The sequence below is a fragment of the Astatotilapia calliptera genome, chromosome 1 (assembly GCF_900246225.1).
Source record: "Astatotilapia calliptera chromosome 1, fAstCal1.2, whole genome shotgun sequence".
In the NCBI taxonomy this organism is placed as follows: domain Eukaryota; kingdom Metazoa; phylum Chordata; class Actinopteri; order Cichliformes; family Cichlidae; genus Astatotilapia; species Astatotilapia calliptera.
This window is the reverse complement of record NC_039302.1, coordinates 24,767,235-24,784,097: the sequence shown is the minus strand read 5'-3', so window position 1 is coordinate 24,784,097 and position 16,863 is coordinate 24,767,235. Positions and strand designations below refer to the sequence as shown.

Sequence of the window (16,863 nt, the reverse complement as noted above, 5' to 3'; positions counted from 1 at the left end):
TATTACCGATAAAAGCTGGTGGAGCATTTTTGGGTTTTTCTTTTTTCACTCCTCAGGGTTATGCAGCATTCAGACTGAGAAGAGAGAGAGGCTGAATAGTTTTCCTAAACTCGTTGCTAAGCACTGAATTCCTTTTAATCCACTGCTGAATCCAGCTTATTTAGACAGGTATTTAAAAAATGTCCAACAACTACTATTTGACTGGAGTTTGGGTTGTTAATATATTCTGTGTAACCTGTAAAACATATATTCAAGCATGAGGTCAGTTGTAAGCTCAAAGGCAACAATAGTGTGAATATGATGAAGTGACAAGCAGGTCTTTGCATACTTAATTATTACGAAAAGATGCTTAAGAGCTTTTCCTATACCACAACAACACCTTTGTTTTATAACCTAGTTCAGGAGGGCAGCCAGTTTGAAATGATCTAATGCTTATATACATGCATCCATGTGGGGTTAAATTCCCATTTTACACCTTTATCATGATACCCTAAACTCAGATGTGGTGAGCAAACATTTGGGCGCATGTGTGCTGCAGAGGTAGTTTAATCCGTTGAGGTCACCAAAAGAACTGGAGGTAGAAGAAAGGGATAAAGGGTTAAAGAAGAAAATATGTGGGGCAGTAGAGCAGAAAGAGAATGTCAGAAACTAAATGGAGGGAAATTCTGACAGAGTGACAGGTTGTGTAAAGACTTTAGACTCTACTGTCTCCGCTGTTTGTGTTTCTCTCACCATGGGGTCCTGTCGTTCAAAATAAGACTGCTCTGTTTAAGAACGACCACACTGGGGCTACCAGGTCCCTGCAACAGAAAGTGTGTGTGTGCATGCCAAATCTAGTGAGTTGGAGGCTTGTTGTGCTTAAGTGTGAGCTGTTTTTTTGTTTTGTTTTTTAAACTTTGTGCATATGTGAATACGAAAGAGGGAATTAGTTGTTATAGAAGTGCGTTTGTGAGCATGTGATGGGTTGGTTGAGTTTGTGCTATGCCGTGTGTGTTAGTGTGTGCATGTTCAGAGCATTTGAAGAGGCTTATTACCCTATTCACTCCCCAAGAGAGAGACAGGTCCTCATTCAGTTTAAAAGTTCCTGTTTGTTTCAATTGAACACTTGATTATGTTGCTTGTTCTGACAGTCTATTGAAGCCACCAGCCTAAATGAAGCAATCATTTATTTATGTGCAGAACAAAGGCACTGCCTGGCCCTGTTTTTTGGCACAATGTTCCCATCTACATAGCTTCCACTATGCTTATTCACCCTCACAATGGCTCACAATGCTTTGTAAAGAAAGATTTAAGGAGAGATTGGAGAGATTTTCCCGTTTCTCAAACGCTGCTCTGTACCCTGCTGTAAATATAGTAAAACAGATTTTTGCAATGAAAATAAGAACCATAATTGTTTGAATTCCCTAACCTAATAACATTGTCTGTGTGTTACACCAATAATGCTGTTTTAAAATGAAGCTGAAAAAGTTTTAAAGTATCAGGCAAGAAAAAAAAAAAGAAAACCGTATTGCCTAACAATTATCATTCTCTTTTTAAAGGACTTCTATCACCTTTACCATAAGGTTTTACATTTTTATAATGATTTTGTCCTTTTAATAAAAATAAAAAAGGCAATGGTGTAATCTGTAATAAGCTAAAACATATAAAATCATTTTTCCCCTTAAATCCATCTTTCTCCCCCTTTCTTTCGATGTTTATGACAACCATCTGTTGTTTCTTCCAGACCTTCCAGATGATTATGTAATATCAGCTTTGGGGTACTTGCATGGTTTGTTAATCCATCACCTCCACTGCATGTATGCCTCAGTGCACATCATCCTATTTCTGTGTGTGGGTTCTGTACTGAGGTCTATCAGTTCAGTTGACATGTTTCCCTTGGAAACACATTAATATAGGTTATCCATGTCTTATGGACTTAATCTGAATGCATGACCCAGCTACAGAACTGTGTGTGGAAATGTGTGTGTGCAACTAGCGAGAGATATTTAACCCAGCTTCACACTAACATACACACATACACAAACACACCAGCATTGATCCCTTTCTCACGCAAAGCCACTCAACACGAGGCAGCTCTAGTGTTTTCAGCTCACTGCAGGTCAGCATTAAAAGCTCTAGCGCTACTAATTGTGCACTTATGTGAGCCACATTCAGCTCTCAATCCTCCAAAAATAGCTCTCTTATACATAAAATATATACAGGATTATTGAATAGTTTTGTAACTATAAAGAACAACTGAACTGCTTTTCAGACATTCTACCATGTTTTGTCATAAAAAGTACGCTTGTGTGTATTGCTGCCTATAGAACTACCAACCTACAAAAAATTGTAGCCTTTTTTTATGCGCACTTTTTAAAAACTGAATGGTATAAAATAATTTTTAAAAAAGCATGTTCTAAGATCACATACTAATGCTAACAAGCAATAACTTGCACTTCGCTTCTGTTTGCTGTATTTTCAACCTCAAAATTCCACTCAATCTGATACCAAGTTAATCCCTCTTCCGCTCCTTCTCATTTTTCCAGGATCTTTTAGAGGTCAGCGTCTTTTACATTGCTGTATCACTTGTAATCAATATACCTGTGCTGTGATCATTATTGTTTTTTCTGCTTCTATGTGGTGTTCTCATGTACATTTTTTTTTAATTAATTAAAAAAATGCACTGAAAACAATAGTAAACAGAACAAATGAAGGCAGTGAACAAAGAAACAATGGTTTTTCCTCTGGCGTGGTAGTTTAAAATAAACACAGGGCGTTCATGAAACAGGATATTAACAGAGGTTTTTATGTAGTTATGTGATTTAATTGCACTCTGAGGAATGCTCATACAGATGCCTCATAATGAAAATAATTTATTACACTAAACATGAACTTCAAAATGTCCATCCGCTTCCGCTTATCCTTTTCAGGGTCGCGGGGGGTGCTGGAGCCTATCCCAGCTGTCATAGGGCGAGAGGCAGGGTACACCCTGGACAGGTCGCCAGTCTGTCGCAGGGCTAACACATAGGGACAGACAACCATTCACACCCACATTCACACTCACACCTAGTGGCAATTTGGATTATCCAATTAACCTATCCCCACAAGTTGCATGTCTTTGGACTGTGGGAGGAAGCCGGAGTACCCGGAGAGAACCCATGGAAACACGGGAAGAACATGCAAACTCCACACAGAAAGATCCCGGCCTGATGGTGGAATTGAACTCAGGACCTTCTTGCTGTGCGGCAACAGTGCTAACCACCGTGCCACCGTGCTGCCTTCAAAATGTATTGTTTTAAATATATACACTTATATAAATATATTATTCAAATGTATATGTTCTGCAAAATATCAAAGATTATCCAGATGCTAGAAATTTATTTTTTTCTCATACTCAAAACATAGATGCAAGTTGTAGCAGATGGATGCACAGGCGGCTTAGATGGTGTTAGGACATGTGTGGGTGATCTTCTTCAGCTCCATTGTCACACTCTTGGCTCCCCACCTACATCTCTATCATTTCATTTGACCCTCTCTCCTACGCTTCTCAGTTTCTTTTGTTCTCACTTTCACACTTTCTCTGTGTCGCTCCTCGTGCGAGCGTTGCTATACTTTCTGGATGGTTCGCCGATCGAAAGAGTCCTGCCACAATGTGAGTGTGGGTGAACGTGTGTTTGCATTATCTGCAATGAGACATGGTCTTGTGAGAGTCTCTACATCACCTGTTGCCATGGTAGTTAAATAGGCAGAGAAGGAAAGGGAGGAATGGAGGGAGCCAGGCAGGCAGAGGAAGGGAGCAGAGGGAAATTAGATGAGTGCATGCTCTAAAATAAACTGAGGGGAAGGACTGCAAATAACAGGGAAAAGGGAGGAAATTGGAGATTCATACTTGTAGCTAAGTCATTTGGTTGAACAATACAAATTGCCCTGGAGTGCTATTTGTCTTTGAAGATTGGACGAGTCATCGGAAGTCTTAAAAATCTGTGATGTTTACAGTCAGAGCAGTGTAATCACTGAGAAACATGGTGTAGCTGCGTCTCTCCACCCACACTAATGAAACAGCAGTTGCCGGTAATATAATGCATAAGGCAAAGACAACCCATAATTTTCTCTTTCTCCAGTCAGCCATGTCTGCCTTTGCTAGACATCACTGAAGAAAGATGTAATTTCAAGTAATTTTAGACTGTCATAGATAATTTAATGGATCTCTTCTTAGCATAGGTAATACCAGTAACCCTTTCCAACAGCTGATTATATGAAAGATGTGTCTACTCCTTTTTCTTCTTCTCAGTTTGTCTTGCAAGAAATTTGTTCACCATGTTCAGAAAGAGACAGTGTTGTGTTTTGTCTCATCTAATTTGTTGTAAGTGAGATGGGAATTTGCTATAAGTTTACAGTAGGAAAAGCTGTGGATAAAGAAATTGAGCAAAACATGACTGTTTCTGTTAATATAAATATACAGAAACAGCCATATATATTTTTTATATATATATATATGGCTATAATATAAATATGAATATAACATTTAAAGATTGTTGAGGTTTTAAGTGGATAGAAAATGCTTAAATCCATGTTCATTGATTGCGCCGACATATCTTGTGCAAGGCATAAATAATTTAGCACCTTTTCCTGCACATTACAATAAAATGTTAGCAGGTTGATTGAAAAGAAATCAAGGAATGTGCACCACTGGATTATTCACACAGAGGAGATATTGGATGTTTATAGTTTGGTTAAATAGTTTTTGTTGAACATAAAATGAAGGGGGGTGGGGGAGTCGATGAATGCTGATGTTGGAAGAGTAAAAAAGGAAAAGGAGAGGTAGAGGTGGACAAGTGCGTGTCAGCATAATTGCAGGGAGTAAATGGGAGGCAAGAAAAATAAGAGATGAATACGGGAGAAAGAAGATGGGAGGAGAGGAGGAGGGGAAGTGAACGTGAAGGGGAATGCCATTTGCGGCTTTGTCTGGTCCTCCCGAGCGAACGACGGATAGACATGGATAAACGAACAACTGAATGAAAAGAGGAGAGGGTGTGAGAGAACGCTGCCCCTTCTTTAACTGTCTTTTCAGAGATTAGGGAGGAGAGCATCACAGTGTGTGCAGTTCATCTATTCATGGCCAACGCCTGCGTCTCTCACAAGCATGTGAAAGAAGAGAGGGAGCAGGGACTTAGCCGCAGAGAGACTGTGTGTGTGGATTTCTTTATGAACGCATTAATCACGCGTACATTTTTATCAGATAGCTATGGGATTAATTCTGTCTGGTAAAAGTGGAGAAAAACTAGGCGTCAGTAAGAAAACAGGAGGTGAGCTGATACAAGGAGAGGGAGTATGTAGTCTACGTGACTGTGAACTGCAATAATGCACTTCTCTTGCACAATAGAGCAAGAGAGACAGTGTGATTGGCTTTAATGTATGGGAGCATTAAAGGAGAATGCTGTTAACAGTCTTGAGTATGTGGAGGGATCAAGTGGCAGGAAGAGAGGCTGACGCAAACAGGAGCTTTTTAGTTCCCGCAGTAAGCAGGAGAGAAATACACGATTTAGTTCTCATAGCTTAGTGGAGTGGGGATGTTGCAGGGATGTTATGTTTAAGATGGCTAATGGAAGTAGAGCCGATGTGGTCTGACAGCAATTTGTGCTGCAGGGCCTGCCTGGCTCATTTGAGAGTGAGTTGTGTGTGAGACAGAGATTGGAAGAGAGGAAGGAAAAGAAATCCAGAGCGTGTGATGGTGATGTGTCCAGATGGGCTTTGCTAAGGTTTAGTAGGCAAAAGCTTGATTTGTCTTCTCTAAATTCCCTCTCGTGCATCAGAGGTGAAAGAAGTCATATCTTCTAGCAGTGCATCAAAAGATCAGCATTTTAGTACTGTTAATTTACAGGCAGATTGAGGTGGCTTTATAGAGAAAGTGCGTATAAAAATGACACATTAGTAAAACATATAATCTACAAGTTTCTTAGAGAATTTATTACTAAATGTAAAAATGCATTAATATTAGATATTTCTGGGTTTAACAGCCGTGTAACCAATTTTTTGCCATCACGATTAATATCTAAAAGCTTGTTATTGAGCATTATGTATCCCAATATAACTATTCTGTGGTGAGGGCGGGGGGAAAAACAAAACTCTTTGTGTAAGCTAAGAACTAAATTAATTATTGTGCATTTGTTAGTCACGCATGTCAGAAGGTTAAATTAGACCCTATATAAAAGTATAGGGTATTTGGGGGGAGGGGTTAGAAAAAAGCATTACTTGCCAGTTCAGAAGCCATTTCATTGGAGGCTTTTGCTCACCAGCCTGTCACCTTGATTTGACCACAACACAAAGCTGGTGACAGTTTCAGGAAGTGTGCGTGTGTTCGTCTGGGCTTCTCACACTCTAAACACTCTTTCCAATCCATTTGACTCCCTAATCCACCGAGAAACCGCCGCTCTTTTTCCCATTCCACTTTTTTTTTCTTTTCCCTCTACCCCTCCCTCAACAGTTGACGAAGTGTCTGAGTTTCTGCAAAGTTGGCTAACTGGATTTTCTACAAAATCCACATACGCACACACACATAGACTGGCTAAACTGACTACTCAAAGATATTAGAGATCCAAAAACCAAATGTTCATATTTGGATATGAATCCTGTTTCCAGTTAACTGTTCTTGGCTGCTTTGGAGGGGGAGAGGAAAAGTAAGGAAAAAAAGGGAGTTGGGCAACGAAAACAAATTTAATTAGTTGAATGGCCAGTTGGGAATATTGGACGGCAAGGGTGTTAACTCGTTTGTAATGAGTTGTGGTAAGGCCAGCTTTATTGACATTGTGGTAGAACAATGTTAAGATATTTGAAAAATGTAAGGGCACAAAGCAGCTCACCATCTGATTGTGTATCATTCACAAAAGACATGTTAGTGTGTCATAAGGAAAATAAATGAGAAAAACGGAAATATGTAATGGCTCTAAATTTTTGACCATGGACCATGAGCTTCATATTTCAGTAGCCTAAGGCAGAAGTTTATATAATGTATATATAACACATTGTCACCATTTTATTGAGCTTTCTTGCCGTGCATTCACCAGGTAAGCCCCTTTTCCTTCCCAAGGGACATGATTGGTTGGTGAGCGTGAGGAAGGAAGTGCTTTGATCAGCTATAAAGATTCCAGTTTCCCTTCAATCCTATATTTTTTCCTACTTTTTGATTTTGCACTTTTGTCTTTTTTTTTCTTTCACTTACATCTTTAAATTAGTTTTTGCTGTCGATCTGCTGTTTACCAAAAGTATTGCCTGCATTAGGTGAAGGTTTATCACATGCCTCTTTCTTTCTCTCAGTTTTTCCTTTTTCTTTCTTTCTTTTTTCTTTCCGAAGCTTTTTTAGTCTCCTTTCATTTCTTTCCCTCTCCCTCCCCCGGCTTTCTTTTGAGAGAGGGAGTAAAGAGAAAGAAACTTAATCCCTCTATTGAAAAAGAGGTGGACCAGTCAGGGGCCTTTTTTCTTATTTTGCTCAAAAACCCACTCTGGTTCTCATTCTTTTCTTTGTGAATACTCAAAGTTGCCTGTCCCGAGCACTTGCTCACACACATGTGATTTTTTTTTTTCAATTGATTTTCCCCACCATTGTCTGTTTTTGATGGATGGCTAAATTCTGCATGTTGTTCTTACTGTTAAGACTGTAATGTACAGTTTAAATTAAAAATATTGTTATATTTGATTTTAGGGACTTTAAACTATACCAGTGGGGGTGCCACAAATTCAGAAAGCATAAGTTTCCCATGCACAGCCATTGGTTCAGCGGCACTCATGCTGCACTAAGGGCTATGATGAAAGCCAAATTTGTGAATGTTAAAATGTTTCTCACAAATACAGATACTCTGTGACTGAGGTCAAACCAGCATTCATACCATTTTAAAGCTGTGTGGGGGAGATGTCAAATTGAAGTATTGCATGATGGATGGGGTTCTGGAATTATGTTTGGTGACCATTTGATAACTGTAGACTTTTTTTAAGCTATACGCTTTGTTCAACTATGTTCTTTACTGGACACAGTAATTTTTTATAACCTACATTAGCCTTGATTATTCATTACAATATTTTAAATTCATCTAGTGACTGCTGTGTCAGGTTTTTTTTTAAAAACCTTTAGGGACTGAGCATAAAATGTTTTTGCACATCTCCAGTTATAATTCACAAGTGTTCAAGTGTGATCTGATCTTCATGTAATTCACAAATATAGAAGACACAGTCTGAAATTGTTTTATTACTTTAGTTAATCAAAGTTAATTGAAAATCAAGTACATAAACATTAATTTTCTGTTTTTGGTTTGGTTTTTTTTGTTTGTTTGTTTGTTTTTTCCCTCACATTGAGGGCTGGAAAGAAAGTCAATACTTAAATGTATCTGCTCTTTTCATAAAAAGGGTGTCTTGATCACAACGTTTAAAGAAGCAGCATTGTGAGGTTACATAACAATTAAAAAAAATATAAGAAAATATCAGGAAATATTTTTAAATACCTGGATGTTAATAAACCCTAGCAAAGGACAAACTGCAAATAGCAAACTGCAGGAGCGTTGCTTCCAAATGAGGTTACCCTAAGGTGACAGAAAAACACCTGCATTGACATCTACAGAAACCTTTGTTCCTGTTGTCTATAAGAAAAGACACTGAATAATGGGATTGATTTTAATGGAAAGACAGCATAAAGGAAATGACTGCTATCCCACAAAGCAAACCAAAGAAGTAGAACTGAAATGCGCAGTGCTGTGCTTAGAGGAAAAAATCCAATGCACATTATGAACAACACCTCCTGCTGACAGTGAAGCATTATGAAAGGAGTGTCAAGGTCAGAGTCTAAAGGAACAGCAATTTAAAATTGTATCCAGACGTTTTACAGGGGAGAGTCAGGGCACCAGTGTATGATGTGTATGACAGTGTATGAAGCTTAGGAGAGATTGTGTGATGCAAAAAAAACAATTATTCAAAGTACACAACTAAATCGACACAATGATTGACAAAGATAATTAATATTATCTTTTCTACCCAGGCTAAAGCAATGACCTAAAACCAATTACGATGCTGCTGGATGACCTAAATAGTGCAGCTTAATTGAGACATGATGAACTAAAACAGTTTTGTGGGGGAGGAATGATTCAAAATTCCTCTTGCTTGTTGTCTGTGAAGCAGCTACAGGGAACATTTTGTTTTTGTATCTTGTACTGTGTGTGTCTTTGTCCCTGTGTGAGTGGCTGTTAAATGAGTTTGTCACATTATGTTTTCTGTAATTGTGGCTCAGTTATCTAAGATCGGACTGCATTTTAGAATCCATTCGGAAATGGTGGTAATGCCAGAGTTTTCACAAATTTGTTTTCCAGTAGGTGTGCTACTAAGGATTGACATATAGCTGCCATTTAAGGATATAAAAACAAAATGAAAGGAAACATATAAAATATATATATAGAAAAAATAGATTAAAAAAGGACACCACAAACTCTTTAGATTTTTAAATGACGTCAGCATTTTTCCAGCAGCTGCAGACAGCAGTCTGTTGCACAGAGTGCTTGCTCACTCGTGGATGATATGTTTGTATGCATTAAATTGCATATTTCCCAGCAAATTTACTTGGGCAGAAACATGGCAGTAGTTTAAATAATCTGCTTTTCTAAAGTATTGGACTGCAACTGTTAGTTTATTTGTGATATCTCAATAACTTAGCTAACTGGGATATGTAATGGATAAGACTATATGCTGGTATACTGCAGATTTCAATGGAGGTGCATTGTACATTTACTTTGTTTTTCGTGTTTTTTTTTTTTTTTTTTTAAAGGTAGGTACCTGTTTTCTTAATAGTGTGACTTTATTCTTGCTTCATCATCCTTCCACTATAGACTAAAATAAATAAAACAATGCAGGAAGCAGATTCACTGCAATGGTTGTATCCTCTTTTCCCCACCCTACTCATTCTTCCACATCTTTCCATGTCTTAATAGGCTGTCCTCTCCCCCAAGGCAGATTTGTGGGCTATTCTACTTTCCTTTCCCTGTTCCTCCATCACAACTGACACACAAAATGCCAAGCAATTCACTCAAGTTGCCCACCATGGAAGGCTGATTGCCATCCCCCTTCTCTCTTGCTGGGTGGCACAGTTAGACCACTTAATATCAATATTCTCTTTGTGGTAGGAGATGTGGGGGCAATTGCCCTGACTGCCAAAATAGTTGTGCACAGACACACGCTGACTTTTTCAGGCACGCAAGCCTAGCATAAGCACACACACTGGAAACGCAATAAGTGGGACATAGGCTAAATACAAGAACACTGACACATACACACAAGTGCACATGTAAACCTACACGCACTGGCAAAATGGGCAGAATGGGGACATGTAGAAAAGGAGTTGCACACACATTTGCTGTAGAGTTAGTATGAGGAGAAGAAAGCCTCCAGTCGCCCATGCAGTCAGACACACACTCATGCAGAAAGCAGATACTCGTTGTCTAAGTGTGGCCTTAGGCTCGCTGAGTGAGGTGGGAGTTGAAACTGAGGACCAGAACACTTTCAGATTTTATTTGGGTTTTTTTTTTTTAATGGCTTGGAAAGAATTATACTGCACTTTACTGAAAGAGTGCACCAGTACAGAAACGGAGAACGCAAATGATGAAGTGATACATTCAAGTAAATTTAAAAATTCATTTGAGGAATTTACAACGTACTTGGAGTCACATCACAGAACACTTATCATAAACATTCAAATTAGCAGTGATATTTGTGGCAGTGAGCCACAGTACCATATGAGCCGAATCAAATCCTGAACTGTTTTTTGCAGTCGCTACATCTCCAACTGCAGAAGTGAGGGAGAGGTTTTAAGCTGCTGACAGTTACAGCTTGTCTTGTTTGTCTGTCTTCTATATTAAGCATGAATAGATGTTTTGCTACATTAATAAGGATACCTGTTAACACTGTCATTATTATCAGTTAACATCGGAGATAGCATTAGATGGCGTTAAAGAATTTTAGAAGAGTGTCAGTCCATTATATCACTATCTCAAATAACATCTTATTTCTGAGTAAAATCCTTGCAGTGAACATGACTCATGTCAGACACTTGAAACTCTCCAGTTTCAGCTGGCACCACCTGAACATATGTACTGTGGGGGTTTTTTTTGGGGGGGGGTTGTTTGTTTTTAAACGCAGTACAAAAAAGAAATTGAACGCTCTCACACAGTCATTAAACTTCATATCCTCCTTTTAAGGCCTAGAAATTTTTGCAGGCAAAGTTACCACTTGCAAGTTGCAAATACAAGTGTGTGTGTGTGTGTGTGTGTGTGTGTGTGTGTGTGTGTGTGTGTGTGTGTGTGTGTGTGTGTCTTTTTACGACATCTCAATGTAGACGATGCAAGTGTGTGTCATAATTATTTTTGTAAATTATATATTAATCCGTTTGATTGCTGTAAACACAAAACTGCTGAAGTGATACTCATGCGCTGTCTAATATCACACAGCTGAGGCATGGTACCCCTCCCAGGCAGGTGAAATTGGTGCAATCTCCCTCTGGCTGAATGTTCATGCACTTTGACTCCAACAGTTTCAAGAGATGCCTGCTGATCCTGTGATCATGTTTTTGGCTTTCTTGGAGATTTTTCTTTTTACACAAAGAATTACTGTATCTTAAATTGTCTGCCAGGTTCTAATTATTTGCACCTAACCCTTTTATTCCAGTGTGGCGAACTTAAAAGTGTGATAAATACTTTTTTTTTTCATTTTAGAATAAGAACATCTCCTAATAGTTCTGCCTTCAGTCTGATGTGTAGTTTGGTAGATGCAATTTGTATACAAATCTGTCTATAATTTATTGATTAATCCTGGTAACATCATACAATGTCCTTAGCAGAGGAAATAAACAGCACAACTAAAATCCAGTTCCTATATTTCCACTGGCTGGACATATTTGATTGGTTAGATATTTAGCCGAGCCTTCACTCTGGACTTCCCCATCATGTCTTGAGGTTTGCACACTATTCAAACAGAAGTGTGTGCTCCTGTATGGCTGCTGAATCATCTTAGAAAACACTGAAGAGGCAAGATTATGTGAGAATTTCTTAAATATTATTACAGCCAAATAAAAGGATCATTTTTCTAGATCAGTTTTCATACCATTGGGCACAATGCATGCTGCTCATTAAATAGATTTTTTTTAAAAAGAAAAGGAAAAAGAAGCATTGGTTGCAAAATTCATGAAGTTGAGTGGTGGCGTGTGCACACACTCACATTTGTCTTTGTGCAATACGCAAAACTGTGTCACACGTCTCATGCACCACTGCATCCATTTACTGGTGGAACATCTCCAGTGTGCAGATCTAGAACACGGCAATTGAGAACGATCAAAACATACTCGTAAGGCCTGACCTCACACAGAAATGAGCATAAAGCACACACTCGCATTTACTGGTGCATGGATATTTTCACAAATGCTCCCTATATGAGGATGCACTGTAGTTGTTATGATAAGCAATCAATGTAAATTTACTGTTTTGTGTCACACAAACATATTTTTTCCTTTACGCATATGCACAATGCAGTGTTATGTGCTGTCAAGCAAGTGTCAAGCACAATGTTATTAAAACTTGAGTGCATCTGTGAAATAGTATTAAGTGCACAAGTTATAATGTGATTGTTTTAATATGCAAGTAATAAGTAAGTAAGTATGAGTTAAATTTTCCTTGTAATTTGTTTTGAGATCTTCTAACAGCACCATGAAGGTCAAAAGTCATCCTTAAACCGTTAAGTCTGTCCCTACAGGGAACAGGGTATATAATCTCCCATGTGTGAAAAGCCCTGCTGTTTGTTTGCTCATTTTACTGACAAATGGCTGTAGCTCCAGCCTTCAGTAGTCTGCCTTTGCTGTCCCCAACTTCAAAGAGATCTGTGGTAATATGATTGCAGCTGTACATATTTCATAAGCCTCTAACTGCTGATGAAATACTGAGTAGTAGTGTAAGTTGCATCTGAAAGATTATTTGCTATCCTTCTCGCTTTCCCTCCATGCCCTTTGATATCTATTTCTGGCTAAATATGAGCCTTCTCGTGTGTGCTGCCGATAGCATTTAACGTCCTGAGCCTGTGTGTAAATGTATATTTATAAGACACTGCATGTGTGTTAGGATCATCCACATACACGTCATGTTTAATAACAAGCTTTTCATGCTGATTAACACTGACTTTAGTGTTGAATACCAGCAGCACGAAATGTCAGTGTTTAGAGGTATTGCTCTGAGAGTAGGATATCACTTATCATTTACTTTGCACAGTCAGTGTTTTTATGTCATAGAGCTTTGCATAGATAAAAATATTGGTGTCAACATTTTATTTATGCATTTTTTTGTTCTTTTTCTCCTCCAAAGCCTTTTCATCCAATGGTAAACCTGGTGTGCAGTGCTGATCTGAGGATGTTCCTGTGTGCACTATACGCTCCAGTCTGCACTGTGTACGGCCACGTTTCCATGCCATGCCGATCCCTTTGCCAGCGGGCCAAGGATGAGTGCCACAAACTCATGGAAATTTTTGGCGTAGCCTGGCCAGATGATATGGAGTGCAGCAGGTATGAATCTGCTATATTAAAAAAAAAAAAAAAAAAAAAAAATTAATTTAGCTTTATTGTCATTTTAGACTTGCTGAGATGAGGTACATCTGACTGAAACTTATGCTTGATCTATAGTCCTGCATTAAGTCTACAGCATATAGGCTACAGGGTACAGGTTTAGAGCAATGTCATAACCTATAGATAACTCTATGTAGTGATTTCTTACCTTGATGTCGATTATAATATTTTTCCTGAAACTGCTGTGTTGATGTAGCCGTAAGGTCATTGTGGAGGCTGTTGTCTTTATATAATTTCTTTTACTTTTTTGGGGGCAGGTTCCCAGATTGTGACGAGCCCTATCCTCGTCTAGAGGACCTGCTAACAGGCTCTGAACCCACTGACCAATCATCAATGACCGTCCAAAGAGATTATGGTTTCTGGTGCCCCAGAGAGCTCAAGGTCGACCCAGACCTGGGTTACACTTTTATGGGCAGGAAGGACTGTTCTGCCCCATGCCCCTCAATGTTCTTCAACCAGCAGGAGCTCACCTTCATCCGATACTTCATTGGAGTTGTTTCCATTGTTTGTCTGTCTGCAACACTCTTCACCTTCCTGACATTCCTGATTGATGTTACAAGGTTTGAAAAGCTGAATGTAACTTCTTTGAAAGTATTAGTATCGTTGCAGTGGAGAAAGACACAAAGTCATTTTCTTTTATCTTCCTCGATAGGTTTCGGTACCCTGAGCGACCAATCATCTTCTATGCTGTGTGTTACATCATGGTGTCGCTGGTGTTTTTCCTGGGTTTCCTGCTGGAAGGCAGGGTCGCGTGCAACCCTGTCAGCCCTTCCCAGTTCAGAGCATCCACCATAACACAGGGCTCACACAACAAGGTTTTTGCTCATTTTTATGGAATCTGGGGGAGAAAACTGCCTGATTTAAAATTGTCAGCACATTAGTGATGATTTACTGGGCTAAAAACTTCTAAACTAGATTTTAAATTATTTATTTTGTGGTTGAATGATGAGGTTGACGGATGTTTATTTAGCAATTAATAAAAATAACTATGCTACACTTTAAAAATGCTGTCTTATTAACTTCATTACTTTATCTTTATTACACAGTGCAATTATCTATTTACTGACTTAGAGCGCACACGTGTCATGAATTTACTTTTTACTACTCTATAGTTGCAGATTTACAGTTTTGATGACCTTTCCCAAATGATTAATTGATCAGAGGTTTTTCCTCCTGTGTTTCTCTCTCAGGCATGCACCCTGTTCTTCATGGTTTTGTATTTTTTCACTATGGCCGGCAGTGTGTGGTGGGTCATACTGACAATCACTTGGTTCTTGGCTGCTGTGCCTAAATGGGGCAGCGAGGCCATTGAGAAGAAAGCCCTCCTCTTCCATGCGATTGCCTGGGGCCTCCCAGGGGCCCTGACCGTCACCCTGTTGGCCCTGAATAAAATCGAGGGAGATGGGATCAGTGGAGTGTGTTTCATAGGGCTGTATGACATAGACGCCCTGAGGTGGTTTGTTCTGGCACCGCTCTGTGTCAATGTGGCGGTGAGTACAGTTCAGGAGATAAATGAGTGAGTGGGTGGATGAAAGAAGTGGTGAGTAGGATGGATGTGGTGTGAACCGATTAATGACTGCATGAAATAATACAAGTGTGGACATTGGGAGAGATGGATTGGTTAGTAATGATGGGTGGGTCATTAAATGTCTTTTAGACCTGTCTGTCAGTCACCCAACCTTTAAAAGAGTTTTTTAAAGGTTCACTGAGCCTTAACTTCTTGTCTGTCTTCTGTCAGGTTGGCGTCTCCCTGCTTTTAGTGGGCATTGTCGCTCTGAACAGGGTGCGCATGGAAATTCCTCTGGAGAAGGAGAACCAGACCAAACTAGTCAAGTTCATGATCCGGATGGGAGTGTTCTCTGTGCTGTATCTGGCTCCCTTGTTCACTGTGATTGGCTGCTACATATACGAGCACACATACCGGAAGATCTGGGAGAAAACATGGATGGAGAACAACTGCAGGCGTTATCACATCCCATGCCCATACAAGGTAAAAGGATGAAAATAAGAAAGTGCACGATGTGATGGTGTTAACCTCACTAGACAAACTATGTTTCATTTCTTACTAGATGATGTAATAATATAGTGAAACTTTAGAGAAGACACTATCTGTGCTTGTTAAGACGGTGCATGTGTAAATCATTTTTACAGCTGCCAGCTGTTGTGCTGCAACTTTATACTTGGATAGCCTGTCTTAAGAAAAAAAAGTGTCAGAGTAGCTAATCAAATCTGGTAGTCTACAGTCTGAAAGCACATGCTGCCTGTTTTCTCAGCTGCAAACAAATATCAGAGCTCTGTCACTCACAGTTTGTCTGTGCTGTCATACTGCAAAAGTTGAATGGTGAAAATCCGCAGGTGCTCTGTTTTGAGGAATCTGTGTTTTTCTTTCCTTATTGGGGAGGGAGCTTGTCTGTGTCTCAGGAAAGAAAAGTGTAAGACTACTAAACATATCATAAATAATGAGTGAACAAGATACTTCTCCAGTGGAAGGAGTTAACATCAATATAGCTTCCATTCATGCACTCCTCAAATGGTCAGGATTCCCAAGTTGTGAAGTCATCGCACCAACTTAATTGTGTTCGTGTGCTTTTTTTAAGTCAGACTGAGGGGACAACATGGACCGGGAAAAGGCAAAGTACTGCAAAACAAACAATAAAGTGTTCATAGCTGATTTTGATATATAGTTACTTAACCTGTCTGACAAAGATTATCTCTAGAATTATCATTTTTTTAACTAGTTGGTGTATTTGAAGAGCACCTATGCATTGTCTCACAACCTGGCTCACAGGTAGTAACTAGTAAAGGATCATTTTTTTATGGAACATAATTAAAAAGAACATGTTTGTCAGCTAGTCAGTAGTGGGTGTGTGGCAGAGTCTGTAGAAGGCAAATAACCCAAGAATACGTGCTGTAGCTAAGTGGATCTACCGGTAGTTCAGGAAGCTAGTATTCAAATCAGGGCAGTGAGCAAAAGAGACCTGAAAGGATGGAGCTTTTATAACCAAGCTCACTGGGCCCAGGTTTAGCTCATACAGCCAGTTACTTCGATCAGCACCTGTAGAACAAATCACAGCACAAACCACAAAACACAGACACATTCACCACCCAGGGGCCATCGCAGTTACTGTTAGAAAATAACTAATATGCAATAAAGGAATGAATCAAACTTTTCTTACAACTATTTTCAGCAAGTTATTTACTTTTATCTGCCGGATTTTAAGAAAATGCAACTCACTTAGCCAAAAAAAAAG

The 16,863-nt window shown here is 39.2% G+C and overlaps 1 protein-coding gene across 2 annotated transcripts in view; it reads left to right on the top strand.

The window, feature by feature from the left end:
- Positions 1-16,863, top strand: part of LOC113024318 (frizzled-3-like) — a 29,982-nt gene that overhangs the window by 8,557 nt on the left and 4,562 nt on the right. For both annotated transcript variants that reach the window (XM_026171282.1, XM_026171291.1), the window contains exons 3-7: positions 13,356-13,552; positions 13,870-14,172; positions 14,265-14,427; positions 14,803-15,102; positions 15,351-15,602. In XM_026171282.1, the coding sequence (XP_026027067.1) occupies positions 13,356-13,552; positions 13,870-14,172; positions 14,265-14,427; positions 14,803-15,102; positions 15,351-15,602 (1,215 nt within the window). The remainder of the gene's footprint in view (positions 1-13,355; positions 13,553-13,869; positions 14,173-14,264; positions 14,428-14,802; positions 15,103-15,350; positions 15,603-16,863) is intronic.